At 40.0% G+C, this 20,592-nt stretch overlaps 1 protein-coding gene across 1 annotated transcript in view; it reads right to left on the bottom strand.

The window, feature by feature from the left end:
• Positions 1-20,592, bottom strand: part of sod2 (superoxide dismutase 2, mitochondrial) — a 54,504-nt gene that overhangs the window by 23,112 nt on the left and 10,800 nt on the right. Inside the window, exon 2 of the mRNA XM_063056594.1 lies at positions 1,571-1,773. Within this exon, the coding sequence (XP_062912664.1) occupies positions 1,571-1,773 (203 nt within the window). The remainder of the gene's footprint in view (positions 1-1,570; positions 1,774-20,592) is intronic.

Here is a 20,592-nt window from a genome sequence, read left to right as displayed (position 1 = left end):
GAGTCTTGCAGGGTTTTCCGCAGATAGTGAAATCACAGCAACAATTGCTTGTGGAATTTAAGTGCCAGATTTAAAAAGCAAGTGAAGCCTGTCCGGACTCCCTGCAGAGATTGAAGCTAGGTTTAAGCAGAGAACATAAGAAACAGGAGCAGGAATAGGCCATCCAGCCCATCGAGCCTGCCCCACCATTCAATAAGATCATGGCTGATCTGTCCATAAACTCAGCTCCATCTACCTGCCTTTTCCCCATAGCCCTTAATTCCCTTACTATGTAGAAACCTATCTAACTGTTTCTTAAGTATATTCAGTAAGGAAACCTCAACTTCCTCCTTGGGCAGAGAATTCCACAGACTCGCCACTCTCTGGGAAAAACAGTTTCTCCTCATCTCCAGCCTAAATCTTCTCCCCTGAATCTTGAGGCAATGTCCCCTAGTTCTAGTCTCATCTACCAATGGAAACAACTTTCCTGCTTCTATCTTAGCTATCCCTTTCAAAATTTTGTATGTTTCTATAAGATCCCCTTTCATTCTTCTGAACTCCAGAGTATAGTCCCAGGAGACTCAATCTCTCCTCATAAGTTAACCCCTTCATCCCTGGAATCAACTTGGTGAACCACGGTCTCCAAAGCCAGTATATCCTTCCTCAAGTATGGAAACCAGAACTGCACACTGTATTCCCAGGTCCGGTCTCACCAGTACCCTGTATAGTTGCAGCAGGACCTCCCTGCTCTTGAATTCAATCCCTCTAGCAATGAAGGCCAACATTCCGTTTGCCTTCTTAATAACCTGTTGCCATTGTGGGACACGGTTAAAATGGGGAACATGGCATTGGCAAAAGGCAGAAGCCGGGCTGTGATTCATCTATTAGTGCCCAGCTAGAGTAGTGAGAATGGATCGGGAGTCTGTGGTATGCTCCTCATACAAGATGTGAGAGATGAGGGAGCCCTCCAGTTTCCTGATTGCTGTATCTACAAGAAATACATGTGGGTACAGCTTCTTACAGACCCTCTCCAATCAGATTCTCCCTTCTCCAGCCCTGTATCTCTTTCACTTGACAGCTTCCCAGCTCTTTACTTCTCTCCCCTAGTCTCACCTATCACCTACGACTTTGTACTTCTTCCTCCCCTCCCCCCAGCTTCTTGCTCTAACTTCTCATCTTTCTTTCCAAGTCCTGATGAAGGGTTTCAGCCCAAGATGTCAACTTTTACATAGATGCTGCCTGGCCTGTTGAGTTTCTCCAGCATTGTGTGTGTTGCTTGGATTTTCAGCATTTGCAGATTTTTTTGTCGGGTTACCACTGACACAGGTAGGAAAAGGGATGAAGTGCTGAAAAGAGAATACAAGGAGCTAGGTAGGAGGTTGAAAGCAGGACCTCGGGGGGGTAGGAGGGGGCAATGGGTCTCTGGATTGCTGCCTGTGCCACGCCTCAGTGAAGGCAAGAACAAGATGATTTGGGAGGTTGAATGTGTGGCACAAGAACTGGTGTAGGGGTTAGGGTTGCAGGTTTTCTTTTTAAAAAAAAAAGGGCATTTAATGTTATTCATTGCATTGTAAATCTTATACTTACTTACCTTTTGTCAGGGACTCTGCATATTTCTCCTCTGCAACATTTAAGTTGTTGACATAGGTGGCGTGATGCTTGCTGTGATGCAGCTGCATTATCTCCGCACTAATGTGTGGCTCCAATGCACCGTAATCATATGGCAGATCAGGCAGTGTGTGCTTTTGCTTGATTGTTAGATAACTCCAAGTTGAAGTAGTTTTGGACACACATCTATTCAAAAAAAAACCCCAATTAATTGGCCATCAATGGTGAAAACAAATATTCTTCAGCATCTAAAGCTTTTACTATTAAAATACATCAGAATCTGTTAAAGCCTTATGACTCAGGAGTTTAAAGTAGATTAGGATTACATGGACCTCATGGTAGGCTGGTCCAGAAGGTTAAGACAATGGGATCCAAGGTGAGCTGGTTAAGTGGATTTAAAATTGGCTTGATAGGAAGCAGAGGGTGATACTTCTCTGGTAGGACATCTATGACCAGTGTTATATTACAGGGATCAGTACCGGGACTGTTATTGTTTCAAAATTAATGCTTTGGCTGTGAATGTAGAAGGTATGATCAGTAAGTTTATAGGTGACACAAAAGTAGTTGGCATTGTGGAAAGTGAGGAAGGTGATGTCTAAAGCTACAACAGGATATAGACTAGTCAAAAAGTTGGAACAAGCATTGGCAGATGGAACTCAAGTTTGATAAATCTTTTGACAACACTGTCTTACGAACTTGAATTGAGTGTTTTAAAAGAGGTGACTGTGTGGTTGATGAGGGTAGGGCAGTGGATGTTGTCTACATGGACTTTAGTACTGCATTTGACAAGGTCCCTAATGATAAGTTAATCAGGAAGATTAAGAAAATGGGATTCCAGGGTGACTTTAGATAATGTGGATTCAGAATGGGCTTACCTATAGAAGACAAAGAGCAGAGGTGGTAGGGTGTTATTCCGGATGGAGGTTGGCAGAGATTGGTGTTGAGACCTCTGATGTTTGTGATATACAGTAAGTAAATTACTTAGAAGAAAATATAGATAAGCAAGTTACCCTTACCAATCACCTCCTCAAAATAAACCTCAATCAAGTTGTGTTGTAGTTGCAGACAGAAAAGAAGGTCATTGAGGAATACAGCTGGATATATGAGTGCAGAAATGACAGATGGAGGAGCTGCACTTTGGGAGATCAAATACAAGAGTAAAGTTGCCAGTTAAGATGGCACCAAGCAGTGGCCTCCATTGAGATCATGGCTCATACTTAGCTGTATTATTTTTAATAATCTGCAGGGATGGTTTTGGGGACAGAGAGGAGTGACAGATGTCAAATTATGGCTTAGGGACAGAGATGTGGTGAAGTTAACAGGTCAAGCCTCCACTCTGCACTTGAAGTCCAACAATGTGGACATGGGGACAAAGGACATCCAGAGTCCAGGCGCTTGAAGTCCAGTGATGCGGATGGGTGATGAAAGACATCTGTAGATGTAGGCTGTCCCTGGTTGGAGGATCCTAGGATCAGATGATCATCTGAAGAGGAGGTATGAGCGTCAGTCAGTCAGTGAGCCCAGAGATCAAGCCTGATGTTCAGAGTCCCATCATCGGCTAGTCGGTCAATACCGAAGATCAAAGCCAGAAAGTCATTAGGAAGTCTGGGCATCGAAGCTTGGTGGCCATGTCCTGGAGACCCATCCTGAAGTTGGAGAACTGTCCGTGTGTACAGGTGAGTGGGAGGGAGGAAAGAGACTGGTTTTTCAGTGGTTTTTGTTCCTTCTAATGTTACTTGTTGTTCTGCCGAGCACTGTGGGCCGGAATGTGTGATGACACTTACAACTTGCATCCAGCACATCCTTTGGTGTGTTTACATAAATGTCACACTTCACTGTATGTTTCCATGTATGTGTAATAAATAACTCTGAATTGGAATCTGAGGAAAGTCTGCAGGACTATTAAAAGCATTGATGTACAGAGGGATCTTGGGGTCCAAGTCCATAGTTCACTGAAGGTGGATAGTGTACAGAATAAACAAGATGCTTGCCTTCATCACTAGGTACATAAAGGGCAAGAGTCAGGAAGTCATGATGCAGTTGTACAAAGCTCAGATTTGGCCACGTCTGTAGCTTTGTGTGCCCAATTACAGGAAGGATTCGGAAGCATTGGAGAAGGGGCAGAAGAGGTTTGCCAACATACAGCCTGGATTAGAGTGTTTGTGATATGAGGAATGCTTAGGCAGACAGTTTTCTCTAGTATGTCGGAGTTTGTGGGGAATGCCTGATAGAGGTTCATATTATGTGAAGCATAGGTAGGGTACGTAGGGAGGTGTGGGCTGAGTGGGTAATGTTGAAGTGGTAGTGACATTTCATTCAGGGGAAGAACAAGACCATAAGACATAGGAACAGAATTAGGTCATTTGGTCCATCAAGTCCTTCATGGCTGATTTATTAGCCTTCTCAATCCCATTCTCCTGCCTTCTCCCGTAACCCTTGATGTCCTTACTAATCAAGAACCTATCAACTTTCACTTTAAATACTTGGCCTCCGCTGTCATCTGTGGTAATGAACTGTACAGTTTCATCTCCCTCTAGCTGAAGAAAGTCAGTTCTAAAGAGACATCCTTCTGATCCGGGGGTGTGCTCTCTGCTCCAAAACTCCCCCGCTATATAAGAGACATCCTCTCCACATCCACTCTATCTAGACCTTTCAATATTCCATAGGTTTCAGTGAGATTCCAGTGATAAGTTCTGTGAGGGAATTTATTGGATCTTTCAGGACTGTGATCAGAAGATTTTTGTTGGGCAAGGATGCAGACGAAAACAAAACAAGGTTAGGTATACTGTGGAAAAAAAATAGCCTGGATAGAAGGCCGACATAGCATGTATTTAAAACAAATTTATTTAGAGATACAATATGAAACTGGCTCTTCCAGCCCAACAAGCTGCAAACCAGTTATTAAACCCAAGCTTCATCACATGACAAGTTGCAATGACCAATTAACCTACTAAGCAGCTTGTTAAAAAAAAATCTCCCTAGCAGCACTGTAGCAGTAGGCGTAACACTTTACAACACCATCCATAAGATTGGGGTTCAACTGCAACTGCTGTCTGCAAGGAGTTTGTGCACCCTCCCCATGACACTCCAGTTTCCTCCCACGTCTTCCAAAAGACATTCACGTTAGGGTTACTGAGTTGCAGGCATGCCATGCTGGCGCCAGAAGCCCAGCGACATCTGCGGACTGACTAGCACAATCCTCACTGATTTGATCTGAAACAAATGATGTACGTCAAAACACACAGTGAAATGCGTGTGATGTCACAAAGCACTGCGAACGAGACTGTACGGGTGGAGTTTTCCAACAAGCAAGAATTTGCTGGGAGTGAATTATGGATCTCCCAAACAGTCAACAGGAGATAGAAGAGCTAACGTACAGGCAAGTCTATAAATGCAACTTTGCTGGATCAAATAACAACAGCACAAAAAGATTGTTACTTATCTTTTCACCCGTTTATTTCTTCGAGCTCAGCCGGCGAGTGAACTTTGACCCGACATCAGGGAGAGACCCTTTCTCATCTCCCCGGCGGTTCTACGAGTTCACTGCCCGATGTCAGAATTGTCAGAAGTTATAAAACCAATATGACTTTCATATGAAGAAAGACTGGATGAACTGGGCTTGTACTCGTTGGAATTTAGAAGATTGAGGGGGGATCTGATTGAAACGTATAAGATCCTAAAGGGATTGGACAGGCTAGATGCAGGAAGATTGTTCCCGATGTTGGGGAAGTCCAGAACGAGGGGTCACAGTTTGAGGATAGAGGGGAAGCCTTTTAGGACCCAGATTAGGAAAAACTTCTTCACACAGAGAGTGGTGAATCTGTGGAATTCTCTGCCACAGCAAACTGTTGAGGCCAGTTCATTGGCTATGTTTAAGAGGGAGTTAGATATGGCCCTTGTGGCTACGGGGGTCAGGGGGTATGGAGGGAAGGCTGGGGCGGGGTTCTGAGTTGGATGATCAGCCATGATCATAATAAATGGCGGTGCAGGCTCGAAGGGCCGAATGGCCTACTCCTGCACCTATTTTCTATGTTTCTATGTTTAATACAAAAGAACAATCAGTTTGATAACCATTCCGGACAAGTCAATGGGCTAATGATACAGAGAACAATCAGTTTGATAACTATTCCGGCCAAGTCAATGGACTATTGATACAAAAGTACAATCAATTTGTCAGACACTCCAGCCACCTTAAATAAAGAAAAGAATGTCCTATCTGGTTTGCTGGAGCCACAACTTAATTACAAAGATAAGAACATCCGTCAAATTTATGCTTTAATTAAGAAAGGAATGTTATGTCTAATTTCCATTAGGTACTGCTTTTTGTCAAAATCAAAAGGTGTGAAAAGCCCAGAGACATCTTATGTGGATCTGGACGAACTTTAATCATTTTGCTCCAAAGAAGGCAGCTGTGAGACATTATTCAAACACACTGCAGTCACAGACATAGTCAGTACTTAATTCATTGTTTACAGTAGTGGTCACCAACCTTTTTATGCCCAAGATCCCCTACCTCGACCTCAGTGAAAGGCAAAATCTACCTACTAAATCGTTTAGAGAAAAAGCAGCTCAGATTGTACTTCCAATTTGAGGCCTTTTATTTGGGCAAATTGTATTTGAAGTACACAAAATACTTTTGTCAAACTTTCAAATTAATTCAAACAAGAAAACACTGTAACTAGCATATCAAACAGGCCATAGCTGTCTTTAAGAATATTACAATACTTCACACCTTTAATTCTAAGTTTCATTATTTAATTTTATTTTAACACAAAAAATAAATGAATAAAAATTGACTTTTGCACTCAATGTGATGACTGGGGCTGAATACTTTTTGCTAGTTCCCTGAAATTTGGCTCATAACTACAGCCAGTCTGAGACAGCCTGTGAGGTGTAGGGTTGCCAACTGTCCCCTGCTATGGTAGAGCGTTCCTATGCAACCTTTCGTGCCGAAATGCTTTACGCCAAACCAGCAATTACCACAAATTTATATGGGAAAAATTTTGAGCGTTCCCAGATCCAAAAAACTAACCTACCAAATCATACTAAATAACACACAAAACCTAAAATAACACTAACATATAGTAAAAGCAGGAATGATATGATAAATACACAGCCTATATAAAGTAAAAATAATGAAAATTAAGCCAAAACTGATTCGTGGGGTAAAAAAAAATCGGCACGTACGCGCATGCGCACACAGGTGCCTGCGCAAGGCTTCACGGTCATTGTAGTCTTTTCGGGGTAAACACAAACGTCCCGGGATTTGACTGCTACTTTTGTCCCTTATTTGAGAGTGAGAAAGTTGGCAACCCTAGTGAGGTGTCTGTCAGTAAGTCAGCTCGTGTACTTAGATTTAATAATTTTCATCTGTGAATATGCAATTTCACATAGATAAGTTGACCCGAAGTAGGCACTGACTTTCAGTGCTATAAAACTAACGCACACACCACGCATTGCTCGGCCCCATCAGTAGTAATTGCCACCAGTTTATGATTAGGGACGTCATTTTCACGACATATTTTTTAAACTCATTGTAAAGTCCTCCTTTGTTGTAAATTCCTGGAAAGCCATTCTGACAAATACAACAAGCTGAGCTGTTTGCATTACATCCAGGGATTCATCGAACTATAGTGAAAAATATTCACGTCCTCTGACGGTGACTCTACCCTCCTTGTCACTGTTGCAGGGCCAAGCGGTATATTATGTATTGCGGTTGTGATGCCATTTTTGTTTTTAAAATCATTAAAAACAGTCTCTGCGGTAATGGCCATTGCTTCCTTGAACAAATCACCATCTGTAAAAGGCTAACATACATCAAAGTTGCCGGTGAACGCAGCAGGCCAAGCAGCATCTATAGGAAGAGGTGCAGTCGACGTTTCAGGCCGAGACCCGTCCTCAGGACCCTTTTTTCTCCAAACATACCTTTGCTCATTGCAGCCAAAAAGTTCTATTTTAACTCCATCAGTCCACAGGACTTGTTTCCAAAATGTATCAGGCTTATTCAGATGTTCCTTTGAACCTTTTGGCTGCAATGAGCAAAGATATATTTGGAGAAAAAAGGGTGCAGAATTTCATGAAAAGAACCCCTCTCCTACCGTTAAGCACGGGGGTGGATCAATCATGCTTTGGGCTTGTGTTGCAGCCAGTGGCACGGGGAACATTTACCGGTAGAAGGAAGAATAAATTCAATTAAATACCAAATTCTGGAAGCAAACATCACACCGTCTGTAAAAAAAAAGCCGAAGATGAAAAGAGGATGGCTTCTACAACAGGATAATGACCCTAAACACACCTCAAAATCCACAATGGACTACCTCAAGAGGCACAAGCTGAAGGTTTTGCCATGGCCCTCACAGTCCCCTGACTTAAACATCATCGAGAATCTGTGGATAGACCTCAAAAGAGCAGTGCATGCAAGACGACCCAAGAATCTCACAGAACTAGAAGCCTTTTGTAAGGAAGAATGGGTAAAAGTCCCCCAAACAAGAATTGAAAGACTCTTAGCTGGCTACAAAAAGTGTTTACAAGCTGTGATACTTGCCAAAGGGGGTGTTACTAAGTACTGACCATGCAGGACACTCAAACTTTTGCTTCAGGCCTTTCTCTTTTTTTGTTATTTTGAAACTGTAAAGGATGGAAATAAAGTTTTCTTACTTAAAATATTAAAGAAATGTGTCATCTTTAACTTTATGCCTTTTGGAAATCAGTTCATCTTTTACTCGCTTAGCTATTCACAGTAACAGAAATTTTGACCAGGGGTGCCCAAACTTTTGCATGCCACTGTATAATGCACTAACAACAATGTTGAAGTAAACTAATTCACTTCTGCCCGTACGTGATCTTTATCCTTCCAATTCCTGCATAATCATGCAGCCTTTTAAATGCCACTATCTTACCTAATTCCACCATTCCCCACTGTAGTTGGTTCTAGGTCCCTATAACTTCTGTGTAAACAAACTTATTCAAGCACATATCCTTTCAACTTTTCCCCCCTCTTCATCTTAAACGCAAGTCTTCTGGTCCTTGAAATTTCTACCCTGAGAAAAAATATTCCATCTACCCTGTCTGCCTCTCAATCTTATAAACTTCTATCAGGACTCCCCAAGCCTTCAACACTCCAGAGAAAACAATACGCTTCTCTAAACTCACCTTATAACTCAATCTCTAATCCAGCTAGCATGATGGTAAACTTCATCTGAACCCTTTCCAAAGGTTCCACATCATTCCAGTAATAAATTCTATTCATATGCCCATATCCGCAACTGATCTGCGTTTCAGGGAGGTACAGTAGTATAATAGTTAGCACGATACTCTACAGTCCGGGGGCCCAGGTTCAAGTCCCGCTGCTGCTTGTCAAAAGTTTGTACATTCTCCCCGTGACTGTGTAGGTTTCCTCCATATGCTCCGGTTTCCTCCCACAGTCCAAAGATGTACCAATTAAAAGGTCATTGTAAATTGTCCCACGATCAAGCTAGGATTAAATCATGGGATTGCTGGGCAATGTGGCTCATATTCCACTATCTCTACACCTATAAAACAGAGGCCTGGGGGGGAGCTTCACGTGGTGACGTGGGATTGAGACGTGTAAATCCAGCTCTCCCGTAAAAATTCAAGTAGTACCGGTTAAACAAAACAAAGTTAATAAATACTTTCTGAAAACTATTTATAAACTTTGCAAGACTACTTTACGATGTGCCTCGTAAACCGCAACAGAAGAAGTCTGTTGTTGCGAAGTTGCCGCGAGATGGGAAGAAGAAAGGGCCTACTGCAGCGATGGAGCTTCGGACTCAGGTTGGATCTCCTTCGGAGGAGATGTATTCTATCTCCGGCGTAGAACAGGGAGCAATGGCGGTGGTAGTGGTCTCTAGGAAGAAGATGCCAGAAATGCGCATGCACAAATCGACACAACTCAAACTACAAGAACCGACGGCCACTGCAACTGAAAGTGACTCAGTCAGAATTGGATTCCGCAGAGAATACAGATGAAGAGGAGGAGGAAGAGATTGGAAGTAAAGGAGATGATGGAGACATAAAAGAGGCTTTATTGCAACTAGCAGCTGAACTAAGAAAAGTAAGAGCAGAGCTTAAAGATATGAAGATGTGCTATAATAAAGCTATGAAAAGACAGGATAAAATGGATAACAAGCTTCAGAAGATGGAAAGAGCAATGGGGCATATGAATGATAGAGTGGAAAAAACAGAAAATGATCTGCTTGTCTGGAACTCGGAAAGAAATCAACTCTTGGAGAAGGTGGACATGTTGGAAAATTTCAGTAGACGTAATAATATCAAAATTGTTGGTCTTAAAGAAGGTATGGAGGGAGAAAATCCAATAGAATTTTTTTCAAAGATGGATCCCGGAAGTTTTGCAAATGAAAGAGGAGGTTCGATCAATTGAAATTGAATGGGCACACAGAGCTCTAAGACCAAAACCACAAGATGACCAATATCCACGATCGATCTTAATAAAATTCTTAAGATTTCAAGACAAGGAAAGGATTCTACAGGCAGCTGCCCAAGCTGCCAAGAATAGAAAAGGGCCATTGATGATTCAAGGGAACAAAGTATTTTTCTACCCTGATATAAGTTATGAACTTTTGAAGAGAAGGAAGAAATTTAATCCAGTGAAAAAAATCCTATGGGATCACGGTTATCAATTTATATTGCGTTATCCTGCAACCTTGAAGATTATTTTGCCTGGTGGAGAAAAAAGATTTTTTGATGACTACCAGAAAGCGGAGCAGTTTGTGGGAGATTCTCTGAATATTCACCAGATACAAGAACAAATCCAGGGGGCGAGATAGATTGAAGATGAAGACTGGGTCAAGAATGGACTTGTTGGATTTTTGGGCAGATGAATATATAAATAATATTATTAATTATACGAGGGGGGGAAGAAAGATTAAAATTTGGAATACTAGGGAATAGTAACATTAATTTTTTTATATATATATATATATATATATAATTTTTTTGTTGCGGGGGAGCTGGAAGAAGCTCTGACCAATTGCTACGCTAATCATGTGTGCAAGTGTGGCTTTAGCCACGACCCGCAAAATGGAGGGGGGTAGTGTTGTGTATCTTTTCATTCACAACATTAGTGGGAAGGTTTTTTGTTTTTTCTTTTTCTGTATCTTTTCTATCTTTTTCTTTCTTTTTGCCCGGAGGGTTGGGAGGGGAACACATAGCAACATGAAGTTCAAAGAGATTCCCCAAGGAACTATGAGAGTTGAGAAGATAAGTAATGTTTTAGATTGGAGTAACTTTGTTAAGAATAATGACTAATTTATTGAATTGAGTTTTAATGTTAATGGGCTTAATGGACCAGTGAAAAGAAAAAGAATCTTAACACATATTAAGAAAATGAAGATAGATTTAGCCTTTTTACAGGAAATGCATTTAACAGAAACAGAACATCAGAAACTAAAGAGAGATTGGGTGGGTAGTGTTGTTGCGGCTTCATTTAATTCAAAAGCGAGGGGAGTAGCAATTTTGATCAATAAAACGTTACCAATTAGAATACAAAATGTAATAACCGATTCTGCGGGGAGATATGCGATTATACATTGTCAACTTTTTTCTGAATTATGGACATTTATGAATATTTATGCACCAAATGAAAACGATGCAAAATTCATACAAGAAGCTTTTTTGAATTTGGCGGATGCACATGAAAAAATATTAATTGGAGGAGACTTTAATTTTTGCTTAGACCCAATCTTAGATAGATCAACTAAGGCTGTTATAAAATCGAAGGTAGTAAATCTAACTTTATCATCGATGAAAGATTTAAATTTGATTGATATATGGAGAAGAATCAATCCTAAAGAAAGAGATTATTCGTTCTATTCTCATAGACATAAAACTTATTCAAGGATAGATTTTTTTCTACTATCAATGCATATTCAACACAGAGTGAAAAATATGGAATATAAAGCAAGAATATTGTCAGATCATTCTCCTTTATTAATGACAATAATAATGACTGATAAGGAAGAAGTGGCTTATAGATGGAGATTTAATTCAACATTATTAAAACGTCAAGATTTTTGTGATTTTATGAAAAAGCAGATCCAATTTTTTTTGGAAACAAATTTTCATTCAGTGGATGATAAATTTATATTATGGGATGCGATGAAAGCATATCTGAGGGGCCAGATAATAAGTTATACGTCTAAAATTAAGGAAGTATATATGGCAGAACCAGATCAATTTGAAAAAGAGATTACAAAATTAGAAAAAGAATCTCAAAGATATATGTCGGAAGAAAAACGAAGGCAACTTGTCAATAAGAAGTTACAATATAATATACTTCAGACATATAGAATGGAAAAAGCAATTATAAGAACTAAGCAAAGGTATTATGAGTTAGGTGAGAGAGCACATAAAATTCTTGCCTGGCAGTTGAAGACAGAACAAGCTTCCAAAACAATAAATGCAATTAGAACAAGTGCAAATAAAATATCTTATAAACCTCTTGAAATAAATGAAACCTTTAAAAGTTTCTATTCTGAATTATATCAATCAGAATCACAAAATGATGTTAATGAGATAGAAAGGTTTTTATCACAAGTAACTCTTCCAAAATTGAACTCGGAAGAACAGAAGGGATTAGATATGCCTTTTACATTAAAAGAAGTTGAAGAAGCTTTAGGATCACTTCAAAGTAATAAATCTCTAGGAGAAGATGGTTTTCCACCTGAATTTTATAAAAAGTTTAAAGATTTATTATTTCCTCTCTTTATGGAGTTAATACGTCAAGCAGAAAAAACACAAACTCCCAGAATCTTTTTCAACAGCGATTGTAATAGTATTGCCAAAAAAAGACAGAGACCCTATGAAACCAACATCATACAGGCCTATTTCTTTATTGAATACTGATTATAAAATAATAGCAAAAATTTTATCAAATAGATTATCTAAATACTTACCAAAATTAATACATATGGATCAAACAGGATTTATTAAAAATAGACAATTGGCAGATAATGTAACTCGGCTACTCAGTATAATTCATTTGGCACAAAAAAGGGACGAGAAGAGTATAGTAGTAGCCTTGGATGCAGAAAAAGCATTTGATAGATTAGAATGGGATTTTTTATTTAAAGTATTAGAAAAATATGGGTTAGGAACATCTTTTATAAATTGGATTAAAACTTTAAATTCTAACCCTAAGGCTGAAGTAGTGACAAACTCTCAAATTTCAACACCATTCCAGTTAAAAAGGTCAACTAGACAAGGTTGTCCATTATCACTGCTTTATTTGTACTGGCAATAGAGCCATTAGCAGAACTAATCAGAATTGATCCACATATTATGGGTTTTAGAGTTAATCAGGAGGAATATAAAATTAATCTTTTTGCCGATGATGTTTTGATTTACTTAACAAACCCACAACATTCGTTACATAAATTATCTTCTAGATTGGATGAATATGGGAAGGTATCAGGTTATAAAATAAATTGGGATAAAAGTGAAATTTTACTTCTTACTAAAGGAGACTATAGTCAATGTCGGTTAGCAACCCAATTTAGATGGCCGGTAAATGGTATAAAGTATTTAGGTATAAGACTTGATAATGATGTAAAGAATTTAATTTACCACTATTGAAAAAAAATTCAAGAAGATCTTGACAAATGGATGATACTACCAATAACATCAGTAGGTAGAGTCAATGTTGTAAAAATGAACATATTTCCTAGATTACAGTATTTGTTTCAAACATTACCAATACAATTGCCACAGAAATTTTTTCAAGAGTTAAATAAATGTGTGAGAAAATTTCTTTGGAAAGGTAAAATGTCAAGAATATCATTGGAAAAATTGACATGTAAATTTGAGTTAGGAGGGTTACAACTTCCAAACTTTAAGAATTATTATAAAGCAAATCAACTTAGATTTATTGCGTCTTTCTTCGATGATCGAAAACCAGCATGGATTAAAATAGAGTTAGACAAGATAGGAGAAAATAGACCTGAAGATTTTATATATAAATGGGAATCTAAATGGATACGGGAAAAGAAAGAATCTCCTATATTAATACATTTGATTGATCTATGGAATAAGATAAATGTTGATAATGAAATACAGAAATTATTTATTAGCAGGGAGACCTCTGTTCCAAAACAGACTTATTCCTTTTACAATGGACAATCAACTTTTATATAATTGGTACCAAAAAGGGATTAAATTTATAGGAGATTGTTATGAACGAGGTATATTGATGTCATTTGAACAACTAAAGGATAAATATAAAATATCAAATAACACTTTCTTTTGTTACCTTCAATTAAGGGCTTACTTAAAAGGTAAGTTGGGTCAATGTTTTTGCCAAAACCTAATGAAATTGAAACTTTAATTCAAAAAGGGAAAATTAAAAAATTTATTTCTTGTATGTATAATTTGACTCAAAAACAGACAATTAAACAAGGAATCCATAAGTCAAAACAAAAATGGGAAACAGATCTGAATATTAATATTGATGAAACAAATTGGTCAAGACTCTGTCTTGACAGTATGACAAATACAATAAACGTTCGGCTTAGATTAGTACAATATAATTTTTTACACCAATTATATATTACACCACAAAAAATTAAATAGATTAAATTCAAATCTATCCGATAAATGCTTTCGGTGTAATCAAGAAATTGGTACTTTCTTACATTCCACTTGGTCTTGTTTTAAAATTCAACCCTTTTGGATAAATTTAAGAGTCTTATTGGAACAAATTACTGGAACTCAACTTCCACATAACCCTGTATTATTTCTATTAGGTGATATTGAAGGGATAAAGCCGAAACTTAAATTGAATAAATATCAGAAAGAATTTATAAAAATTGCACTGGCAGTAGCTAAGAAGACTATAGCAGTTACTTGGAAATCTGATTCGTATTTAAGTATGAATCGTTGGAATAATGAAATGACTAGTCTATTCCACTCGAAAAAATTACTTATAATTTAAGAGATAAATATGTAACATTTTTGAATATTTGGCGCCCTTATTTACAAAAGATAGGATGGCATATTTAAGTGCTCCAATAAAGATCTTGGTCCCTTGGGGAAAGTAACGAATAAGTATACCAAATTTATTTTGAATTCCATGGAGCATGTGGAAACCTTCCAATACCCAAGCGACTCTTCTTTTTTTTCTTCTTTTCTTTTTTAGGTAGGACTTTATATGGGGGGGGGAGGGTTAAGGGGAGGGGGGAGGGTAGATATTATCTTTTCATGTATTCTTTTTGAAAACTCAATAAAAATTATATTTAAAAAAAGAGGCCTCAGCACCAAGCCCTGTGGAACACCACAGGTCACAGATGTCCAGCCAAAGTAACAGCCTTCCCATACAGCCCTATCTTCTATAGGCAAGCCAATTTTGAATCCAAACTACCAAGTCACCATTGTCCCCATGTACCTTATCCTTTCAGACCAACCTGTCATGATGGATCTTGTCCAAAACCCATTCAGGCAACATCCACTACAGTACCCTCAAACACTTTCACTGCCTCCTCAAAAACTCAATCAAGTTAGTAAAATATGACTTGCCCTGCACAAAGCCATGTTGATTGTCCCTAACAAGGACAAAAGAGGATAAATTCCATCCATAGTTCCACTACGACTAATGTGAAAGACACAATTTTATGGTCTATTCCCATTTCCTTTCTTGAACAAAGAACACAGGGTGCTCTCCAATCCTCTGGAACCTTGCCCATTGTCGATGAGGACAAAGATCTTCATCGAGACCCCAGCAATCTTCTCCCTTGACTCCTTCAACAACCTGGGTCCTGATGAAGAGTCTTGGCCCAAAATAGCAACTATTTATTTCCCTCCAAACATACTGCCTGACCTACTGAGTTCCAGCAGCAATTTTTGTGTGTTGCTACAGATGGCTAACTGCAGCTTCAGCAAACTGAAAGTGAGGGTGTCCTCACAGGAGTGTAAAACTGGGGGAAATGGGGTACATAAATCAGTATCTTGAAGGATGTGGAGAATGAGAATATATGACTGGCAGCAAAGATTAAGGCAAAAGCAAAATGCTTCATGTATATTAAGGGCATGAGGGGAACTAGTGAAAGAGCAGAGCCCATTAGAGGCCAAAATGGCCATCTGCATGTGGAAGCAGAGGATGCAGGTGGAGAACATTGTAGCTGGGGAATTCAGAGGGTGGGTGTGAAATTCTATCATTAAGGAAGAGTTAGCAGGCTAAATACCCTGATGAGATGCATCAAGCTATGGAAGCAAGAAAGGAGACTGCTGGATAATTTCACAGGTGAGGTGCCAGATGACTAGAGGACAGTAAATGTAATACCTATGTACATTCAAATGTAATAAATTGGTTCCAAAACTGACTTGGTGATAAGAGGCAGAGATAATCGAGACAAACAAGAGAAAATCTGAAGATGCTGGAAATCTGAGCAACATGCACAAAATGCTGGAGGAATTCAGCAGGCCAGGCAGCATCTAGGGAAAAAAGCACAGTGAACGTTTTGGGCTGAAATCCTTCAGCAGGACTGGAGAAAAAAAGCTGAGGAATAGATTTGAAAGGTGGGAGGAAGGGAGAAAGAAACACACAAGCAATAGGTGAAACTTGGAGGGGCAGTGATGAAGCAAAGAGCTAGGAAGTTGGCTGGTGAAAGAGACAGAGGCCATGGAAGAAAGAAAAAAGGGGGGGAGGAGCAGCAGAGGGAGGTGTTGGGCAGGCAGAGATGACATGAGAGAGAGACAAGAGGATGGGAAATGATGAAGGGGTGGTGGTGGAGGCATTTCTTTAAGTTTGAGAAATCCATGTTCAGGCCATCAGGTTGGAAGCTACCCAAATGGAATACAAGGTGTTGTTCCTCCAACCCAAATGTCGCCTTATCCCGATAGTGGAGGTGGTCTTGGATGGACATATCGGGATTGGAATTGGAAGTGGAATTAAAATGGATGGTCACTGGGAGATCCCACTTGTTCTGGCGAAGCAGTCTCCCAATATACGAGGCCACACTGGGAGCAACGAACACAGTATATGACCCCAACAGACTCACAGGTGAAGTGTCGCCTCACCTGGAAGGACTGGTAGTGAGGGAGGTGGTGTAGGGCCAGGTGCAGCACTTGTTCCGCTTGCAAGGATAAGTGCCAAGAGGGAGATCAGTGGGCAGGGATGAATGGACAAGGGAATCACGTCGCGAGCGATCCCTGCAGAAAGTAGAAAGTGGTAGGGGAAGAGGGAAAGATGTGTTTGGAGGTGGGATCCAGTTGGAGGTGGTGGACGTTTCGGAGAATTATGTACTGGACACGGAGGCCGGTGGGGTGGTAGGTGAGGACAAGAGGAATCCTCTGTAAGTGATAGTCAAGAGTTAATTTTGTAATTGGAAGTCTGACTCATGTACCAGTCATAGAACAGTACCGTACAGGAACAGGCCCTTCAGCCCACAATGTTGTGATAAACCAATTAGTAAGCAAATGGACAACTAATCACTTCTGCCTACACTATGTCCACATTGTTCCATTTCCCTCATACTCATGTGCCTATCTAAACACTTCTTAAAAATCTCCGTTCTATCTGTGTCTACCACCACCCCAGGCAGTGCATTCCAGGCACCCAACACTTGCCCCTCACATCTACTTTGAAATTCCCCCCCCCCACCTTAAATGCATGCCCTCTGGTATTAAACCCTGGGAAAAAGATACTGTCTGTCTACTCTATCTATGCTTCGCAATCTTATAAACCACTATTAGATTTCCCTTCTGCCTCCTCAGCTCCAGAGAAAACAACCCAGGTTTGTCCAACCTCTCATTATGACACATACCCTCTAATCCAGACAGCTTCCGTCCCATAATGGTGCAAGCAGAACTGTATGCAATACTCCAACTAGTTTTATAAAGCTGCAACATAACTTGCTGACTTTTGAATTCAATGCTTCAACTAATAAAAGTAAGCATGCTATATGCCTTCTTAACCATTGGTAGGTAAGACTAGAACTAGGGGACATTGCCTCAAGAGAAATTGTTTTTCCCAGAGAGTGGAGAATCTGTGGAATTCTCTGCCCAGGGAAGCAGTTGAGGATTTTTCACTAAATATACTTAAGATACAGTTAGATAGATTTTTACATAGCAGGGGAATAAAGGGTTATGGGGAAAAGGCAGGTAGATGGGGCTGAGTTTACGGACAGATCAGCCATGATGTTATTGAATGGTGGGGCAGGCTCAATGGGCCGAATGGCTGACTCCCGCTCCTATTTCTTGTGTTCTTAACCACCCCGTCAACCTGGGAAGGCACCTTCAGGGAGCTGTGAACTTGGACTCCAAGATCCCTCTGCTCATCAGCACAGATCAGCCCTTAACACCGCAGTCCCTTTAAATCCCACCTACCAAGGTGCAAGTTGCACAGCATGACAATACAGAAACTGGCCCCTTAGCCCATCTAGACAATGCAAAACTTATTCTGCCAAGTCCCATCGACCTGCACCTGATCAAAACCCTCCATACCCCTCCCAATCATGTACTTATCCAAACTTCTCTGAAGTGTTGCAATCGAACCCCATCCATACCCACACCACCCTGAGTAAATAAGTTCCCCTTCAGGTTCTAATAAATTTCACCTTGCACCCTTAATCTATGATCTCTAGTCCTAGTCTCAGGGATCAAATTGCTACAAGTGAGTTAATAGTTATAAAATGTAATCATGACACAAGGATTGGTGAAATTGCTGACAATAAGGAATGTAGTCTTTGGTTGCAGAACTACATCAATCATTTGGTAAGATGAGCAAAAATATTAGTGCAGTGGAGAGTCAGTTAGGGCATTGGCATGCTCACCATGAAGATGAAGAATGTCAGAGATCAGAGAGGCTTCCAGTGTCACTGACAACTGCACCTGCGGGAAGTGTACTCAGCTCCAGGTCCTCATTGCCCATGTTAAAGAACTGGAGATGAATGTGGAGGTGGGCATGCTTGAGGTCCTCATGGGATGCTGGAAAGATTATTGATCACAGTTTTGGTGAAATGGCCCCTCTTAAGGTACAGGCAGCAGAGAGTGAGGTGACCACCAGGAGAGGCACAGGCAATAGACAGTGCAGGGTTCCCCTGTAGCAATGCCCCTCAGCAACAAATATGCCCCTTTGGATAATGCTGGGGGTGTAGCGGGGAATGACCTGTATGGGCAAAGGATCAGCAGTCAGGTCAGTGGCTGGGAGAATGGCTCGGAGGCTCGGTAGATAAGGGAGAAGTTAAGCAGTTCATTAGTGATAGATGATTCAATAGTTATGGCGCAGATAGGTAATTTTGCAGCAACAAAAGATACCACAATGTTGCGCTACCTTCTGGGTGCCAGGATCAGCGATGTCTCAACGAGCAGCCTACAGAATACTTTCAAGGGGAAGGTGTGCAGCAGACGTCATAGTACATGTTGGTACCAACAACACAAGTAGAAAGAGGGAGGAGATACAGTGAATATAGAGATAGGAAAGAAATTAAAGAGGGCATGGAAGAGCAGTAATCTTTGGATCATTCCCAGAGCCACATGCTAGTGAGGCTAGGAACAGAAATTTAAGGCAGATGAATGTGTAGTTGAGAAGCTGGTGTTTCAGAATCATTAGGACTCCTTTGGGGGCAGGAGTGACCTGCTTAAGAGAAAAGGGCTACAACTAACTGGGGGGGGGAGGGAGGAGTGAACAACTTATTGGGGGCAGGGTGAGGGCAATCCCAAATTGCCTTTTCCCTAGAGGGCTCAACCACCAGCTGCTCTAAAAAGCCACTCAGACATTTTACAAATACCTTCTCTTGGAATCCTACACCAATCTACCCGTAGATTGAAATCCCCCATAACTATCGCAACATTGCCCTTTTTTACATCCCCTTTCTATCACCCTTTATACTTTGTGCCCCACATCCTGGCTACTGTTCAGAGGCCTGTATGTAACTCCCAAAAGGGTCCCACAAGAATTCTACATCCTCTAATCCTATGTCACTTCTTTCTAAGGATTTGATCTCAATTTTATTTTATTTTTAAATCAACAGAGCCACCCACCCCCTCTGCCTACCTGCCTGCCCTTTTGATACATGTGTATCCTTGGATGTTAAGATTCCAATTGTGATCTTCTTTCCAGACACATCTCTGTGATGCTCAGGTCATACCTGCTAATCTCCAACTGCACTACATGTTCATCTACCTTATTTCACATTCAAATATAACACCTTCAAGCTTTGTATTCATCACCTTTTTTAAAGTTGTCTCCCTGTTACAAATTAAATTCTTATCCCTTTCCAAAGCTTTGTCCTTTTTTTTCCCAATATTTATTAATTTTACATATAAGAATACAGAATATAAGAAAAAATATTTGTCAACATATTATACTAAATCGCACATAAAAACTCCTTACCCTGTATTCATACAGATTAATTAGTAACATTGAAATCTAGTAATTTTATATTAAAAAAATCTAACCCACTACCAAGACCAAAGCTGATTAGTAAAGAAAAAAAGAAAAAAAATTATTAGTCATCATCTGCACTTTAACAGCAAATCAAAGGTTTTGAAAATAATTCAAAAAAGGCCCCAACAATGTTTGAAAGTCTTGGCTAGATTCAGAGATTGAACATCGAATCTTCTCTAAATCTAAACATGGCACCACATCACATAACCATTGAGCATGAATAGGAGGGGCCACATCTTTCCATTTAAGCAAGAGCGTCCTTCTGGCCATAACAGAAATAAAAGCCAAAATGTACAAGTCAGATGACTCCAAAATAATATCCTTTCCTCCAACAATACCAAATAAAACGGTCAAAGGATTAGGCTTAAAGTTTACTTTGAAAAGTATCGAGAAAGCTTGAAATACTTCTTTCCAATATTTTTCCAGACTCAGACATGTCCAAAACATATGGATGAGTGAAGCTTCTCCATTGTTACATTTATCACAATACGGAGATATATTCAAATAAAATCGAGACAACTTATCCTTGGTCATGTGGGCCCTATGGACCACTTTACATTGTAGGAGAGAGTGGCAGGCACATAACG

This window comes from Mobula hypostoma, chromosome 8 (genome assembly GCF_963921235.1).
Source record: "Mobula hypostoma chromosome 8, sMobHyp1.1, whole genome shotgun sequence".
In the NCBI taxonomy this organism is placed as follows: Eukaryota; Metazoa; Chordata; class Chondrichthyes; order Myliobatiformes; family Myliobatidae; genus Mobula; species Mobula hypostoma.
This window is presented reverse-complemented; position numbering and strand designations above follow the sequence as displayed.